This window comes from Carya illinoinensis, chromosome 1, assembly GCF_018687715.1.
Source record: "Carya illinoinensis cultivar Pawnee chromosome 1, C.illinoinensisPawnee_v1, whole genome shotgun sequence".
NCBI lineage: Eukaryota > Viridiplantae > Streptophyta > Magnoliopsida > Fagales > Juglandaceae > Carya > Carya illinoinensis.
Window position 1 is genome coordinate 53,346,215 of NC_056752.1, and position 18,082 is coordinate 53,364,296.

The following is an 18,082-nucleotide window of genomic DNA, read 5'->3' on the forward strand; positions in this document are numbered from 1 at the left end:
AAAAATACAGAGAACTTTGGTCCCTTGCCAAGGTTAAAAGTTTTATAATGTTAATGCAGATTCTAATAATGAGTATCAGCAAATGCTAATAATGCAGATTCTGTTAGGTGCTTATGTTTTCTTTGGCATCTTTGTTTAATTTTATCTAGGACATTATCTTGGAACTGCTAGGTTTTATTTTGTTCATTTTTCCTTTTAATTTTAATTTTGCAGAGGGAGCCCATCTATGGTGGGAATCTACCCCCTAGCTTTGACTCATCTACATGCTGCAGTTTGTGAGTGCCGTGCAACAGTTCCTTTCTTTGTTCAACACCACTTAAATCCATAGTTTAAGTGGAGTATGGATTTATTAATAGTATGTTCTGTTTTGATTGTATGTAGCCTTATGTTTTGGCTTGAGTTTAAGTGGACTATGGATTTATTAATAGTATGTTCATGGGTTGATTGTATGTAGCCTTATGTTTTGGCTTGAGTTTAAGTGGACTATGGATTTATTATTAGTATGTTCATGGGTTTTGAGAGTAATTTCAGATTGTAATGGACAGATTTAATATTTACTCCTTAATTAAACTAGTATTTGTCCAATGAGTATAGAAATGGTGGATAAATTATTATTGCTCATGAATTATATGCCACGAGCCTCTCACCAAGAAATTTGGTGGAAAAAAGACTTTAGCTACGATATTGTTTCACGGGGAATACTTGTTTCCAATAGTATAACAAGTGAATAATGTTCTTTCGACAAATATAAAGGTGACTAAAACATATATATCACCAGACGGTGTCATCCCAATACTAATAATAGTCACGACTTAGGGAGTGGCCAAAAACTTTATACCACTAAATGTGTGACAAAATCATACGTGGCTAATACACTTTTTCGGTCTCCACTCTGGTGACAATTGATGTTACTGGCACCACAAAGGGTTAGGTTTCTGTCTTCATTTGCCACGAATGAAAACAAGTTTTGCCACAACTTTTAATCGTGACAAAAGTTAATTTTTTTCCACGAAATAACTTTTTCCTGGATAAAGTTTATTGCTCATGAATTATATGCCACCAACGTGCCACAAACAAAATTGGTGGAAAAATATTTTTTCTCACATAGTTCCCACTTATTTCGACCAAATTACTTCATGAGAAAAACCAATATTTGTTGTAGTGTGTTTATCATTTTTCATGTAGCAATAACGTCGGGCTCCTTCATATTTGTGCTATTCATTTCTGCATGAAGTAAGTCTAGGCCCAACATTTCAAAGAAATGAACTGCATGATACTTGTAAGTTGTATGTATGCTACTTATCCGATCGACATTGAAAGATAATTATTTATATGGCAATATCTCCTCATGATGATCAGAGTAAATGAGTACTATACTGTTGCTAGCATCAGCTAGATAGATAAATCATGTGTAATATTTAAACATCTCTCGTACGCACACATATATATCAAGTAACTTATAAGTAAATAGGTAGGTTGGAGATCATGATAGTGCAAATACCAATACACAAGCCATATATATATATATATATGTTTGTATAATTAGACAATCATTTGGTCAAATGCATGAAACTCTTTAGAACTTAAACGGAGTTGAAAGAGCCCATCCCGAGATGAAGTTAGCCTCATGACCACCAGCCATGCTCTTCGGAGCAGACGATCCCTCATGAGATATTGGATCATAATGATGGTAGCTGTTCCAAAAAGTGACTAAATCATTAGAAAATTAACTTACTTCTACTTAAGAATTAAGTAGTACTTCATCCAATTAACAAGTGTTAGCAAATATTTAAGCATGATTTCTCTCAAAAACTAGCTCTTTCTATGTTATGATCATCTTCGATCTTCAAGTATTAATTATCTAGTACGTACTACTACTGCATGCATATATGCAAGAGAATAACCTAGATAGAAGCTGTAGTTTAGGAGTACATCAAAAGGCCGGTCAGGAAGAACTCAAGTTAACGAGAAGAGAGTAATTAATTAATTAGTAGCATACCCTATTTGTAAGACAGGCTCGGGTTGGCACTCCATGGGATTGGTTTGTGAATGATGCACATGATGAAAGTGGCTATTTTCAGCTGCTGAAGTGGCAGTAGTATCAGTACTGTTCCAAAAGTTCTGAATAGCCTTAAGGGTGTATCCTTCCGCCTCAAGCTGAACCATATATATATATATATATATAGACATTGGAAAGAAGTGAATCAGCTTCACTAACAGAAGGCAACAAATATATATTAGATATCATGTCTTATATATGTTATTATGAAAAATTCTACTTGAAAGTCTTTACACCACATATCATTGGCATAATTTAATTTGGAAGACAAATTTTCAAATTTTAATTAATCTTATAAATCAAATTATGTCATGTGGATAGTATGCAGTGTAAAAGCCTTCAAATAGCATTACATATAAATTGTATATGCATGCAAATCATAGTTCATAGTATGTAGTATATACGAGTACCTTAAGCTTAAGCTGCTGATTGAGGTCTCCAAGGCTGCGCTCCTGCCAAATTGAATCAGAAGGCCACAGTAATAAATTATTAATATTACATGTTAGTGCAAGTAGTACGTCCTCATATTTAAAGAACAAACATCATCTTGTATAATTTACAAGAATGCATGAATTAATTTAGTGATAAATTAAATACTTTAATTGCTTCTGTTAATTTCTATATATATATATATATATATATATAATTACATATGTAAAAAAGAAAAAGAAATAGTATCATGTAGATCAGTGTGACAATATAGTACGTAGCTAGCTAGCTAGGCAATTGATCATCACACTGCTTTATAATGTAGCTAGCTAGCATAGTCGGACAAAAAGATATACTAATCACTAGTAGCATTTGCCTTAAAAAAAAAAACAGTACTCGTAAGCATTAGTACTATTTGTTCTTCCATCAAGTCTAGCTTTAAACAATCGCTTGGCGCTGTGTCTTTGTACCAAACCCGTCAATTAGAGGCAAGACTATTGGTAAATCCTAATTAATATCCATGCATGCGTGATGGTGTGTGAATCAAATAAGACCCATATATTCTTAGAAACCATAATTTGAAGAAAACTATATATATAAATATGATGATTACTTACCCTTTTGCGAAGTTCTTCCATCTGTTCTATCATAATTTGTGTCTGCAATTAAGAACGAAAGATCACAAGTATACTTAATTCAAATTCAGAAATTCTTTAATTGTACATGACTAAATGACATCCGATCCCGATTAACTAGAAAGGAAATTATATATATATATATAGTGACAAACAGGTACGAGGCTATGCGCCCTTGGTAGTAAATAATTTGCTGAGCAAAATTTGAAATATTATTCCTTCTGTGTGTACATATATATATATATATATACACCACGAAATACCTTTGCATGCATGCCTTAATATATGTTGTTGGAAAATTCATGTTTAGAGAGAGAGAGAGAGAGAGGCCAGGCATGGATCATAATAGAAAACTATATCACTGCTGAGATGAGGACTTTTATACTAAAGATATGCGATACCTTCCTTTGCCTAGCTAGTTGCAAAGCTCCTTCAAGCTGCTTCTCAAGGTTTTGCAGTTCTTTCACGCTCAATGGTCCAAGATCTTCTCCAAGCAAATGCCTTTTAAAGCAAGAAAATAACCAGTTATATAAATGTTAGCAAGCATAAGGTATGGTGCTGCTAATTATCAGGCCTGTCAATGGATTTGTTGGGCATCCAAATCGAATCCACACAAATCAGACTAACAACTGCAATTGGACAACATGCATAATTATATGTGGCTCTAGATCACTTTGGGAATGGAAAGACCTTTGAGTCTGCTGAAGAGATTCATATTTAGCCTTTAATTTTGCTACCTCCTGGTACCAGCTCTGCATGCAGTGACAAACGAAACCAACATTCAGATAAGATAGAATTCGAATTCAGAATAATGAATACTTTCTAGTGTCTAGATCAGATCGAAGCTGATACGGATGAATTAATATCATCAGCAGTTTAAGCGCCTAAGGAAGAATTTTGGAAAAACGATCACAAACCTGTGTTTCACGTTCAACACCGTTGTCCTGCAGAGGAGTGAAGCAATACTGCTGGTATCGCTCTAGTGTTTTGGCTATTCTGCAAAAATCAATTACCGGTGGTTAAAAAGCAATTAATTACCACATGAGCTTTAGCCTAACCCTATAAACAGTTAATAGAATAAGAACAGCATGCAAAATGCTATATATAATATCAGCATACATAGTACTCTATATAATACAGTTACTAGAATACTATAGAAAGTGTAGATTACCTTTATCCATATAAAATATTTCAAATCACAGTGTTATATCGTGTGATATGCCTGCGGAAAGTCTGTCTCGTCGTGGAATATCGATAATCTCGTCAAAATTACTCATATAAAAGCTGATCGTTCTCTTGTATTATCTATCTAGTCTTTTGACAGCTTACATGAGTAGTAAACATCCATGACTTGGATCATATCCAAAGGACTATATATTCATGATCAGCAGACAGCAAATCCCACAGGTCCAGTTCTCAATTAGCTGGAGTACTCATAGCTAGACATGAATATACTTTTAACTCTAAGTACATGCTTAATTACGTGAAAATTAATTAATATATAAGGTTCTTCACTTTCCATTATATATAATAAATTAATACTTGAGCCATTACTCAAGCAAATTTATTAAGGTTCGCTCGAACCAAAATAAGAAAGGAAAAGTAATAGAAAAACATGTGTTGAAAAAAACACAAACGCTAATTCAGCAATTTAGAATCAAATCTGGGTAGTTTATATAACTTCTTTATTCGGTCTATTTTCTTTAATTTGTCGGAAACGAAAAGCAAACACGCTACAACATATATATATATATATATATATCTGTCCAGAACAAGTATGTTATATATTTTTTTTTGATAAGTAACAAGTATGTTATATATAGGAGAAGGATGCTATTAAAAATTACAAATCCTAATTTTCGGTTCTATATATATGTTACATCCGCTCATACAGAAACATGCAGCAGCATGTCTCATCTCCTGTACTACCGAAAGGTTAATCTTGAGACATGAGTAAGAGAAAGATAGCTCTTTTTTCACCAAAATAGAGAAACAAGAAAAGAAAAGAAAGGGAACGTACTTGGATCAGCTGTGATTGTAGTACTTTAATATGCTAGATCAACATCCACATGAATTGACATGTCATATATTGTAGCAACAACATTCAATGGAACATACGACTTGAAAACTGGACTTAGATACGTACAGTACTATCGATCTCAGACCCTCATGATCTGACAAAAAATGTATAGCGGCACCGATTTTTTTCTAATTTTACCTGAACTTCACTGCTTCTAGCTAACATGTAGTACTGTGTTTTTGTGGCATTTGAGTGTGGGGACTATTAAAATCTCTCATATCTCCTAATGTATCCGGGCCCCGACGACTTCACCAGGTGATCTCCGTTACCCTAAATTAAGTTTCTAATTTTAAAGAATATTGGATCATGATCAGAACAATTACTGCATCTTAGTCATGTGCGTAGGTGAGAGATCAGGGGCAGCGAACCCGTGGTGAAACTAAAAATATGAGTTGTTGATTTGCTTCCTAGCTTTTCCGAAAAAATATGGAATTGAGTAAAATTTTAAAAACCCTAAAACAGAAGAAATCACACAAGCTAGGATGTGCTTAATTTCTCTACCACACTCGACCCACTGTTGTCATTTTTGAGAGAGAGAGAGAGAGAGAGACCACCAAAAGAGTTGAGAATCATGGGTGTGTTTGATTTGCCACCCCAGCCAGAGTCCAGCAATGAAAGAGATGAAGATGGAGCAGGAACGGTGATAAACCCACAGGATAAAAGGACCAAAAGAGATGAAGACAAGTTTACATTCCAAGGATTGTGAGAATTCCACTGGATTTGGTAGGCCAGCGTAAAAATTTTAACGTTTTCCTGGCGAGATACAAAACCCTAGATCTTACCCAGAGGTCTGAGAGAGAGAGAGCTTCCTTACCAATGATAGGACTTCAGTTGAATAATATGAGGCTCTTTCATGTATAAGAAAGAAAAAGCTTGTACTGTTCCATCACAACTCCATGAAAATCTAACCCAGACGAAGAAAGCCAGAGTTGAGAGACAAGCTCAAACAGAAAGTGAGGATCTGAAAGGACCATGTGACGTGTCGATCTGTGATTGGTAAAAAGCTGATACTCTCTGCAATTCATGAACCCCGCCTTCGTCGATCCAAAAACAGGTAACCCCAGAAGCCTAACAGCCGAAAAACGAGAAAAGAAGGATATATAAGGGGGGAGAGAGAGAGAGAGAGAGAGAGAGAGAGAGAGAGAGAGAGAGAGAGAGAGAGAGAGAGAGAGGTGTGTAGATCAAGAAAGCATCTTGTGCAGTTTCAACATATGTTTTATGTAGCACGGAAGAGGAACACAGAAATCTAAAAGACGGAAAGAAAGCTTCGGAAACGAAAACTAGGTAATCTAGAGAGAGAGAGAGAGAGAGAGAGAGAGAGAGAGAACAGGAGAGAATTACCGAGGACAAAAAATTTTAAGAAGAGTTTTAAATCTAGATTACAAAACTTAGGTGAATGCATCGGAATTTAGACCACTAAACGTCGATCTAAGCCCAAAAAACAGAAAAGAAAAAACAACAGCTAAATACATAAAAGATTGAGAAAAATGCAAAGAAAGAGCTCGGTAGTGTTCGAGAGAATGGGATATTGGGGTTTACCCCGCGCTTCCGAACTCATAAAGCTTGCCACGACTAGAGAAAATGATGACAGCAACCTCAGCATCACAAAGAACAGAAAGCTCATAAGCTTTCTTGAGCAAACCATTTCTCCTCTTTGAGAAAGTAACTTGGCGGTTGATCTTGTTCTCAATCCTCTTCAGCTCGACTTTCCCCCTCCCCATCCTCTCTTTCTCTTTCTGGACAATATTAGAACCTACAAATAGTATAACCTATGTGCAAGTGTAAGTCTCGGGTGTTCAGTCTCTCTCTCTCTCTCTCTGAAACAGGGTTGGAATTATATCATGCAGTGGTATGAGGTTGTACAAAAATGGATCGAGGTGTGGAATATAAATATTACATGGAGTAGGTATGGGCGACAAGGGTTTTCCTGAGAGAAGTGGGAGTTTGCGGGGGCTATGTTAGAACTTAGAAATGAATATCGATAGGAGGACTGGGACTCTAAATATCTTTTACAACAAAATGGAAACCCAGTAATTCTTCCTTCTCATTCTCTTTTCCATTTTAATTGTAGCAAATGCTGCATTCATCTCTCCCTCTCTCTCTCTCTTTCTGATCTCTCACTGTGAGTTCAGAGTTGCCTTCGATCGGTTCTAAGGTAATAAATATTCATCCCACGCGCCTTGCTTTCAAGCGTTAACTTCACGATCCGAGTGTATCATGTGCAGCCACTAATTGGTAATTTACACCCAATCTTTGATCATATTAAGTAATTTTTATAGAATTCATGAACATTCAGTTGCAGTTAAGAACAATTTAAATCAAGTAGTACTATTACTACTTCTCCATCTTTTTAAAGTAAATTAAGGATATATATAAATATATATATTAATTAATATGGTTACAATTAAAGATATCACGCGTACAGGATTTGAGCCTTTGAAGTTCCCATTCTAAGACTCGTACATGATAACAAATTATAGCTAGCTAGGCCGGTTACAGATAGTGATGTACGTATATATATATATATATATATTTAATTGTATTAATATGGTTGGAAGCGAATTGAAAGAAACTTCTCAAAAAATAATGTTTGATGTTATGAACTTTCATGTACATTAATATTATTAATTCCTTTACTCCTTGGGGGGCAATACTCATAAATTTGTAGAAACGAGTATCATTAATTAGTGACCAATTAAGGCATGCATGTAGTACGTACTAGCCATATAATTTATTCAAAACTACCCAAAATTTAGCATTTTGTATCATTCTATTGTCTTGATGAATATATATATATATATATATATATTTATATATGCATGCAATGCCGAATTTTTTCGAGTCAGCTTAGCTAGGCCATAGTAATTAATATATAATTAACATATATATAACGTCCAGGCCAGACGTACGTACACAAGTGAAATTCATATTTTCAATATTGCAGATCGATATATCGAGAAGATCATGCAATTCAAATAACTTTTCCACTGAAATGACAACACGTACCTAATTTCCATGAATCAATTATAAATTAGAAAACCGACACTTTTTCGGTTTTTTATTTTTATTATTATATTTTTTTTTAAATTTTTTTTTTTTTTTTATTCATCTACGTACATGCATGGTGCATTAGAGGAACTAAGGGCATGCATGCAATGGGCGGAAGTGATCTGGACTTGTATTATATGTAATTTCTCGACACAGTCAAATTAAGAAGAATTCAATTACAGCGATCATGTGGAATTAAGTCTCCTAATTATTAATTATTAAGTGACCAAAACCGGCCACGACAAATAAATACACTTTGGATGAATTTATTAATGTTGGGGGCAGGGCCGGGTGGCCTTAAATTGTTATATGTGATCACTAGAGAACGGATTAATAAACTTTTTGATTGGACTGTTGATAAAATTGGCTAATACTTAAAATGATAAATTATTAATGTTACTATGATCTACAAGACATGTTGAGAGAAATTGAAATTCATTTTGATGGAATATAAAAAGTAATTTTCAATTTTTTTTTTCCACTTAGGAGCTAATTAAATTTTCATGGTATTATTCGGAAATCGTGTATAACTGATCTAAAGGTCAGGGAAATTTCCAAAGAAGCGTACTGTCAATATTAATCTGATCAAAAGAAATTCGAAAATTCGTATGTTTCTTTGGATATATATCGTTTTCGTGACCAGCTGCATTCCATAAAAGGACCCAAAACAATTTGGTCAATATCGTGGTTAAACTGCAATCCTCTCGCGTGTGAGTTTAAATTTTGTGGATCAAATCAATTCACGAATTTTCAAGGAATCAAATCAATCAACGCAATTGTTGAAATATATACAATACGTACGTTATACGAATCCCATGATCGGTAGTTATATATATATATGAAAGGTGACATCCGAAATTATTAATGTATGTAATATTATATATACATGATACCAATATTTCGCCTAAGTAATGTAATTATATATATATGCGATGCAAATATCATATAACTTAATTAAAGCTGCTCATATATATATACGTACACATGATGCAGATTACGTACGTTAATTTGCACCAAGTAACGTGAGATATTTGGATCGTATCATGTTACTTACATACAATCTGCAATCATCACTAACTTGATATATGATGAATATTTAATGACGACTTAGCATTATGCCCATATATAATATCATGAATTCTGTTACATATAGTCACTTTTGCATACGTCTTGTGCATTCTACTGATCTGATTAGTCAAAACAGTTCTTTAAAAAAAATAACGCAACTAATCATATTAGTGAAGTGCGTAAATAAGTTCATAAAAGTGATTGCATATAAAGGTTTTGTAATATCATTTTAATGCAACCTTTAGATTGTCCCGACCAGCTATATTAGACGCACGTACAACTCATTGATCACCATCTTTAATTAAAACCAGATACTTGCAAAGGAAGGTCGATGTATAAAAGCTTAGATACACATAATTAAATTTATAATTAAGTCGTATATATGAGCTGGAAGTTGAAATGGGTTATAAGGTGGTTTGTTGAAATTCAGAGCAATTAATATAACGAGCGGTACAGTAATTCTTCAAATCTTCAAGACTATAAGAGTGAAGGCCGTCGAGGAGAGATCATTCATGTCTTGCCGACGGAATTATTGCAAATTGGAGAAACAAATTAAATCCCCAAAAAGAGTTTTCATGAGAAAAACTCCATCATGCATGTGGGGGCAATATTCCAGCACCTTTCAAATGTCATATCATTAACATGTCCTTTCGGACAAAACAAGGTTACTAACTCATACGTGGCAATGCATGGTTACAATGCATGTCATGATCTATGCATGCATGTCCAAGTTGTTTTTTTTTTGGGTGGTACTCATGTTATTTTATTTATCTATCTGCCCCAGTTTTTCAATAATGTCATTGCCCATGCCCATATTTTGCCTTATGTAGCTTATTGTCTATTGACACAGCCTGGATCTGCAGGTTGCTTGTCCGAGTGTCGTCTTCATTGCCCCTTATTTGGAATACGGTTTGAATGATTCTCACCCACTCAGCTCATTGTTCAAACTCTGACTTGCTTATTATTTATATATAAAAAATGTAAAATTACGAGCCATGCAGATCATATATTTAATATCAATTTCGGCCGTGACCCCAATGCCAAAGTACTGTTCTAAGTTTAAGCGGCCAGTACTTGGACTAGTAATTGTGCATATTCATGAGATAGTTAATATTGCATGATTTTCAGGAGCCTATGTTCGATCCTAATGCTCGATCGTACCATTATATTCATGTAATGTACACGATACTTTGTAACATTAACCCTTTGCCACCCTTGACAACCCATAGAACAAAACATGCAGCCATCCCATATCAAGGAGAATTTACTACAAAGAGCTGGAAATATGAAAAGAGGTGGAAAAGAGAAAAAAAAAAAAATAAATAAAGAAAATGAGAGTAATCCTACAGGCTGTAGCAAGAAAGCTGTTTTCCAAAGTGGTGTCCATCAGCATTGAAGAGTGACAAGTGACAACCCATCTCTGGGGTCTAATCTAAGAGGCTGGTGGGGATGGTTAGGGCATTCCATTGTAGGAAAGCTTTGATAACAGTGTCATAGTTTTTCAATGCAAACTTTCCATATTTTGCATAGCCTTCACTGTCAGTAGAGCTTTCAAGCACCACCATTAACCATTCTGACCGGGTGCTTAATTGTTTCCGTGTAAAGAAGAGGAAACAAAAGATCAATGCCTAGTCAGTCGGACGGGTGGGTGTAATGTAATCATAGAATTATATGTTTTTTTTTTTGGGTCATTTTGAATATATAATAATAAATTAATTTGATCATGATCTGATCTAGTTTTCCTTAATTATAGCTTAATTACACTAAGGTGGTCGTACGTAGATTTAGGTGAGGATAATGGCAATGTAATATGCATGCATGGCAGCTTCTCACTCCTTAAAAGAAGATGCTTTCAATGGCACTGCAGCTCTTGTCGGGGATGAACATTCACATCATCATACATGGGCGCGTTAAAAGATTTTGTGGATTCTCTTGTAACAACCGCAGATTCGTGAGTTTGTGTCTTTCACGATCGGTATCTACACCTAGCTAATTAACTGGCCAGGATGATTAATTTTTGGGATAATTATATTTTTCCCAATTCACCTCAATAGAAATATATATAAATATCCATAGACAGACCCTACGAATAAGTCTTATATCACATATTTACACTAAACTAATATGTGATTTATTATTTTTTACGTTTTATTAAAATACATATATATATTTAAGCATTATTTTTTTATAAATATATTTAAGTAATAAAATAGAATGATAAAAATGACAAATCACATATTAATTAGATAAATCAGGTAATTCGTGGAAATGAGATCATATTATTAGTCTTTTCACTTTTGTTTTATTTTAGCAAACCATGTATTCTAAATGGAAAATTATTCTTGTCATCCTCACACTTTACACACCGTATTTATTTTAATTTTTTTTTCATTTTTTTATAATAAATATATAGTGTGTAGATGATAAATAGAATAATTCAATTAGTTTAATAAGAATAAAATGAAATAAAAAATAAAAAAATAAAAAATAATATTTTAATATATAAAGTGTCTGATATGAGATGATGTGTAGCATTCCTCATTCTAAACATGCATTTATAAACCTAAATCTGAATGGCATCTTCGTTTACCAAATTCGACAAATATATAAGTGTGAAGACAAACAAAACAATGGATATATTTTCATTTGAGAAGTGTTAAAGTACGCAAACTATCATGATTAGATTTCATACGTTAAATCTTATTTACAATAAAAAATATATTAATTCATAAATTTATTTATGTAAAATTTCGTTGGGAAACAGATACTTTTCCAATTAAAACCATTAAGAGTAATATTGATGAAACATACATGTGTGGGTCTCTCATTTGGTCCATATTAAGAGTTAATTTGGAAACACAATTATTCTCATCAGCTATTCTTAAATATATTTTTTTTTTCAAATATCATTTAAATACATAATACTTTTTAATTTTTAATTTTTAAATTTTTCATATAATCATTACAACATTTTCAAACTCTCAAACAAGATATAAAAAGAAATACAATTTTTTCAAATTTTTTTAAAAAAATAATATTAAAAAATTATATTAAATCAATTTTTTAACTTTATAATATTTTTATTCAATTTTTTATTTCTCATTTTTCAAAACTCAATAAAAAATCTGAACTCAAATTATTTCATAACTATTTATAAACTATTTCATTACTATTCACAGATGAAAAATTCTAAATATAAGCCTATACATCACACTTTATTTATTTATTTATTTTACTAAATATTTGGTATATAGGTAATGAGTAGAAGAATAAATCTAATTTTTTTTTTTTAAATATAGTATATAATATATGGACTCATGTATAACAAAGTTCTTCCCAGATATTATGAGATATTATAAGTACTCAAACGACCTTAAGTAATAAGTTTAACTGTTGTGGAGGGTATGGTTGCATGGGCTAGTGGGCCTGGTTGTGTGCTCGGGGTCGTCTGTTATGCCTTTTTTAATCTTTGGGGCGGGCTCAAATAACTATAGTTTCGGCCCATGAATACCAACAAAACCACCTCGGCCTTGCTAAGATGCAGAGAACAGAGAAACAGGGCCCAGGGGTTTCTTCAATCTTTGAGGAAGGGGGAAGAGTCGACTGGAGCAAGCAGCAGCTGTGTGGGTGTGCGAGAGAGATGGCACTCGCAGGAGCAGCAGAAGCGCAAAGGAGACAAGGAGGGAGACCCCTGGGTCCACCTCCAAGAGGCCATCCCGCTTTTCTTCGCCCTCGTTTCGAGCCCGTCGATCGCGAAAAGGTGCTCTCTCTCTCTCTCTCTCTCTCTCTCTCTGTTGTAGCTTTTTTAGGACTGCCGATTTTGAATTCTTAGTTTTGGTATTTCTTTACTATCTTGTGCTATGTTTAATCGCCCTAAAGTTTTATTGTCTCAAAATTCTGTTTCTTGATATCGTTCTTGAATTGCTTGCAGACTTGCCCGTTGTTGCTTCGAGTTTTCACCAAGGTACGTCTGTTATCAAAGCTCCATAATACCTTTTCTTCCTATTCCAAGAGTACGAAATCATTTTTTTTCTTGATTGTGCGAAACTTTTAAATAATGAAGTTTGTATTCTTAGCCTTCAAAGTCAACATAATTCAAATTCTGCATGCCACTTGAATCAGCTTAATTGAGTCTCAACTAAACATCTGGGAACTTATTATTATTATTTTTTCTTGTAAGTAATCATCATTATCAAGATGTAATCGTTAAATAAATCTGTATTGGATTGAAAATAACAGGCGGTAGTAAATAACTGTTTTTGAATTGTGAAGTTTCTAAGTTTAAGACCTGTGATTCACCACCTGATACAGAACAAAAATTTAACCCTTTGTTTATGAATTGTGAAGTTTCTAAGTTCAAGACCATGATGCCCGTTGAAGAGCTAGTCTCTACTGTTGTCTTAGACTTTGAAACTTGATGTTCTATGTGGAAATCGTAGTTACAACTTGTTGAATTCTTTGTAGATTGGGGGTCATCATAATGATGAAGAATTTGCTGTGAGAGGCAAGGTGCCCAAGGATGAGGTTCAAATTTATACCTGGAAGGATGCTACTCTTCGTGAGTTAACCGATCTGGTATGCCATCTGTGTGTGTGTGCGCGCGCACTTCATTTTTGTTTTTGGTTCAATGGTTTGGTATTTGTGTGCTCATTTACACATGCCCCATACGTTGGATATGCATGCATTTATATCTATATACTACCGAACAATGTAGTAGTTCTAATTCTTTTAGTGTTGATACCTGAGAACCTTTGGGCCTAATCTACAGTTGACAGCACTAGCTGCTACTCTGGCCCTGGTCAACTAATATGATGGCTTATAAGAGTGTAATTTCCAATAAAAAAGGCACACAGTTTTATAATGGTCACATGGCAGCTGGAGAGGCCTCCAAGGTAATCCACAAGTGGAAGCTATCTGGAGAATGGCTCCTATATGTATGTGTTGGTGCATTTGGTGGGAGAGATGATAGAAGCTTCAAGGATCACGAGATGAAAATGGATGAGCTTAAAGTTCTCTTCTTTAAAACCTTGTTCTTATGGGTGGGGCTCATTTATTTTAATGAACTAAATGTTCATGATTTTCTGCTTTCGGTCGTAAACCCTAGTTAGGTACTTCTCATGTATACTTCTTGTGTACTTGGGCTATGCCTTCTTTTATGAATAAAATTTCTTGATTACCTATCGAAAAATAATGCTCAAATAATTGTGCCATACTCGAATTTGATAAATTCTTGGGTTATCAATTGGAGTCTGTGGACTTGGTAGCAGGCACAGCCAATGGACTTTTAAGGTCTGGTTTAAACTAGATGACAGGGGATGAGGTTGCAAACGGGGAAAGTGGGGTATTGTACTAAAAATTGGTTAGGCCTTTGGTAATCATTAAGAAGTGGGCATAAATGGATCATTGGGATAAACTTGTTATGAGCTATGGATTTTGTTTTTGGCAAAAACTTACAGGTTTTTGTTAGATTGCATCTTTTACTGATTAATGAATTTGTTGTGATCTTGCTACCTATAAAAAAAAAGTAAAGAATTAAAAAAAGATTTGGTGTGATCCTAAAAGGATTGAACGACTATGTGCCATCATGCTGCCATTGGAAGGTATAAATAGTGGTAGTATGGTTTATGTTTACTTAAAAAAAAAACATGGTTTATGTTTCGGTGCACAATGTTTGAGTTACGTTGTGCTTTTGAATGGTAACCGATATAATGAACACTACTTAAGATGAGTGCCTTTCTTGCCATATATTGTTTGAAATTATATTTCATATTTTTTTACTTATTTGTTTGTAGAAATAATTTATTTTTCATTATTATTTTCTTTCAGTGCCATCATTTATTTTGTTTCTTCTACAGGTCAAAGAGGTAGCTCCAGCTGCAAGGAGAAAAAATGCAAAACTATCATTTGCTTTTGTATATCCTGATAAAAATGGTCGTTTTAAAGTGAAGGAGGTTACTCACTCTCTTTCATTCTCTTGTGTGTTTGTGTTAATAAAACAACCATAGTTCTGTCTCTGTCTGCTGATGTATAATCATTTTTATGAGTCAGTTTTGGAACTCTTGAATGTATGCTTGCATTAATGAATGGATAGACTAAATTGGTATTGTACATTATGAACATATGTGGCCACGTCTATGCCTATTATATTATAAATAAAACTTCTTGATTAACTATAAAAAAAAAATGTGACCACATGTTTTCTGATGCATAATTTCCTATCATTTCTCCCATAATCATGTCCATCATATATTTTGTTTAGTGTTTTATGATGAAAAGATTGGAACCAATTTGACAAATAATTCAAGGAATTGGAGAAATTGCTGCACGGATCACGCTTTTATTTCCAATATGGTGTACGCAACCTTGTTATATTTAACATTGCACTGACATATAATTATACCTGTGGTTGATGTGACAGCCAAAATGGTTATGATATGTTATCATGGATCTGAAATGTTACCTATTAAAACAGCTCTAATATGTTAATTAGTCGTGTTTACTTATTAAAATAGCACTAATATGTTAATTGTTTGTGTGGATTGACGTCATAGATTTGTAATTGCGAGTATATTTTATTGGTTGACAACGTCTAGTTCCTAACTAGGTGTAATCACATGTATACTTCCTGTGTACTTGGGCTATACCTATTCAAATATCAATAAAATATCTTCTTACTTATATATATAACAAAAATGTTTTATTGGTTGACACCTACAAGATACCTATAATGAGGTTCTGACTGTGGAATATAAAATTGATTCATGAAGGTGGGGATGGCCTATTCATTTGGAAACGGAAGACTGGATGACAGCAAGACATTGACTGGACTTCACTTTCAGGTAAAACAATACTCTTTTGGGTCCATGGATAGTTGTTATATTTCCAAGTTGTTACCAACTTATGTTGATCAATGCAGATTGGAGATTACTTGGATGTGGCTATTCTGTAGAGAAGCTCTCCCCTTTGGATGCATTTTTCCGGGTGCTTGTAGTCAGGTTGTCTTGGGAGGTCTTTTAACATTGTTTACGTGATTTTTTACCTGAGTTCATGTCTCCTCGTGCATAGACAAGTTAGCTAGTGTCTAATTAGCATAATGTGGACGTAGATATGTAGCAGCTGTCTAGGTTTTTTTGCTAAATAAACTTTCATATAACATCGGAACATAACAACATACATATCATGGTGGGGTTAGAGACCTCCCACTTGATGAGGTGTTTGGGTATTACTTTTACATTTATGACCCTAAACCACTTTAATTTTTCAGCCCACCTTGCAAGTTCATGTGCTTGTACGGTGTTCTCCCTTGGGATCCAGTTGAGCTCCCTGTTCTTGTCGAGCGACATCAAGCTTCTTATCTCCTATAGCTGCTGTCTAGTTGTTAGCAAGATGTGAATCTCAATTCTCGGTTTTACCGGCTCTCAGTTGAAACTTCTCGAGGATTCGGGAGAATATAGGATAGATAATGGCTAAATTATTATTTCTAGTTTTCTATCTTGTTAGCCTGAGTGCTGAATTCTTGCAGAACTTTTTATGAAATCTGCTCGTTTTCAGACAATGTTCGCAATAACTTCGCAAGGCCATACAGCCCATACCGGAATCAAGATATCGGAAGAGCATACGTATGATATATCAGATTATAATGTTTCTTTTATTATAAAATCGTTTTAAGTACATTAAGCTATCTCCGTGTAGACGTATTATCATTTCTTGTTGGAGTGTGAAAAAAACGTTGATGCTCTGAGTCAGTGCTTAATGAATGATATAAAAATTACAACGAATGGGGGATAGGGCTCCTTAAACATTCAATTACAAAAAGAAAAATCACCAAATAAGATGAATTTAGCAGGAATACATGTAATGTTTCTACGTATATATGGATTTAATTTAGGGGACGTATAAAGAAGAGAAATGCTAAAGCTACGCATGGCTTTTTTCCCTGGAATTCCAGTTGGGATCCTCCATGTGTGGATCCCATGTGTGAGTGTAGAGCAACGCTATAAAGAAAACAAAAAGTGACAAAAATGTCGTGGTTGTTGTAAACCATGTTGAATTGTATGACCACATTTATCTAGTCGTCAAATGCATAGTGCTAGCATAGTGAGCTAGCATAGTCTCCCTTTGTACGCCTATATATATCGTTAAATTCTTTAAGAAAGATATAAGTTTGATATATAGATCAATAAGAATTTCCTCTCTCGCTCTCTCTCAATCTCTTGAAATTCTCTTTTTATTTTCATTGATTTTCAACACGTTATCAGCACGAATAGTCTCTACTCTCTTCTTTCTCGTCTCTCTGGGTTTCTCTAATCCTCATCAAAATTGGATATGGGTTTCTAATGAGAGATTTGAGAAGCAGCTAGTATCAAAACCCACTATAATCCTCACAAAGTCCCCATAGGAGCTTCGTTTGCTATGCGGGAGCCATGCCTCTGATTTTCCCAAACTGAGAGAAAGAGAGATGGCTAATACACAGTCCTCATCATGGAACGAAGCTTCCAGAATTGCGTCGAGGAATCTCCAAACAATCGGTACAGACCACGACCACGCAGATCGAGCCCACAGCGCGACACCTGGGCCGGTAAGAAAAGCAATTATGGACACTGCCACAGCAAATCCAGCAACTGGAATCCCGAAGGTGGTGCTGAACTCCTCCACCAGCCGTAAGGCCATGCCCGTGATTGGCTTTGGCACTGCGGCAGAATCCAACGATGCCTTGATATCGGCCGTCCTGGAGGCGATCAAGCTCAGTTATAGGCACTTTGA

At 34.5% G+C, this 18,082-nt stretch overlaps 2 protein-coding genes across 5 annotated transcripts; one reads left to right on the forward strand and one right to left on the reverse strand.

The window, feature by feature from the left end:
• Positions 1–1,352: 1,352 nt before the first annotated feature.
• Positions 1,353–7,272, reverse strand: LOC122286226 (agamous-like MADS-box protein MADS3). Its single transcript, XM_043095402.1, has 8 exons — positions 6,743–7,272; positions 4,041–4,119; positions 3,814–3,875; positions 3,525–3,624; positions 3,106–3,147; positions 2,470–2,511; positions 2,000–2,157; positions 1,353–1,694 (listed from the first exon to the last, which is right to left on the reverse strand). Exons 1-8 carry the CDS (start codon positions 6,922–6,924, stop codon positions 1,577–1,579), a joined length of 783 nt encoding a protein of 260 aa, XP_042951336.1. The 5' UTR covers positions 6,925–7,272; the 3' UTR covers positions 1,353–1,576.
• Positions 7,273–12,847: 5,575 nt separating this feature from the next.
• Positions 12,848–17,060, forward strand: LOC122286298 (histone deacetylase complex subunit SAP18-like). 4 transcript variants are annotated; one of them, XM_043095411.1, is made up of 7 exons: positions 12,848–13,079; positions 13,251–13,283; positions 13,784–13,894; positions 15,175–15,270; positions 16,087–16,158; positions 16,236–16,314; positions 16,842–17,060. In XM_043095411.1, the coding sequence occupies exons 1-6, from the start codon at positions 12,858–12,860 to the stop codon at positions 16,266–16,268; spliced, it is 567 nt and encodes a 188-aa protein (XP_042951345.1). In that variant the 5' UTR covers positions 12,848–12,857; the 3' UTR covers positions 16,269–16,314; positions 16,842–17,060. The 4 variants fall into 4 exon arrangements, with proteins under 4 accessions (XP_042951345.1, XP_042951344.1, XP_042951342.1 ...); XM_043095410.1 differs by having other exon boundaries at positions 16,871–17,060; XM_043095408.1 differs by lacking the exon at positions 16,842–17,060 and adding an exon at positions 16,584–16,808.
• Positions 17,061–18,082: the final 1,022 nt, after the last annotated feature.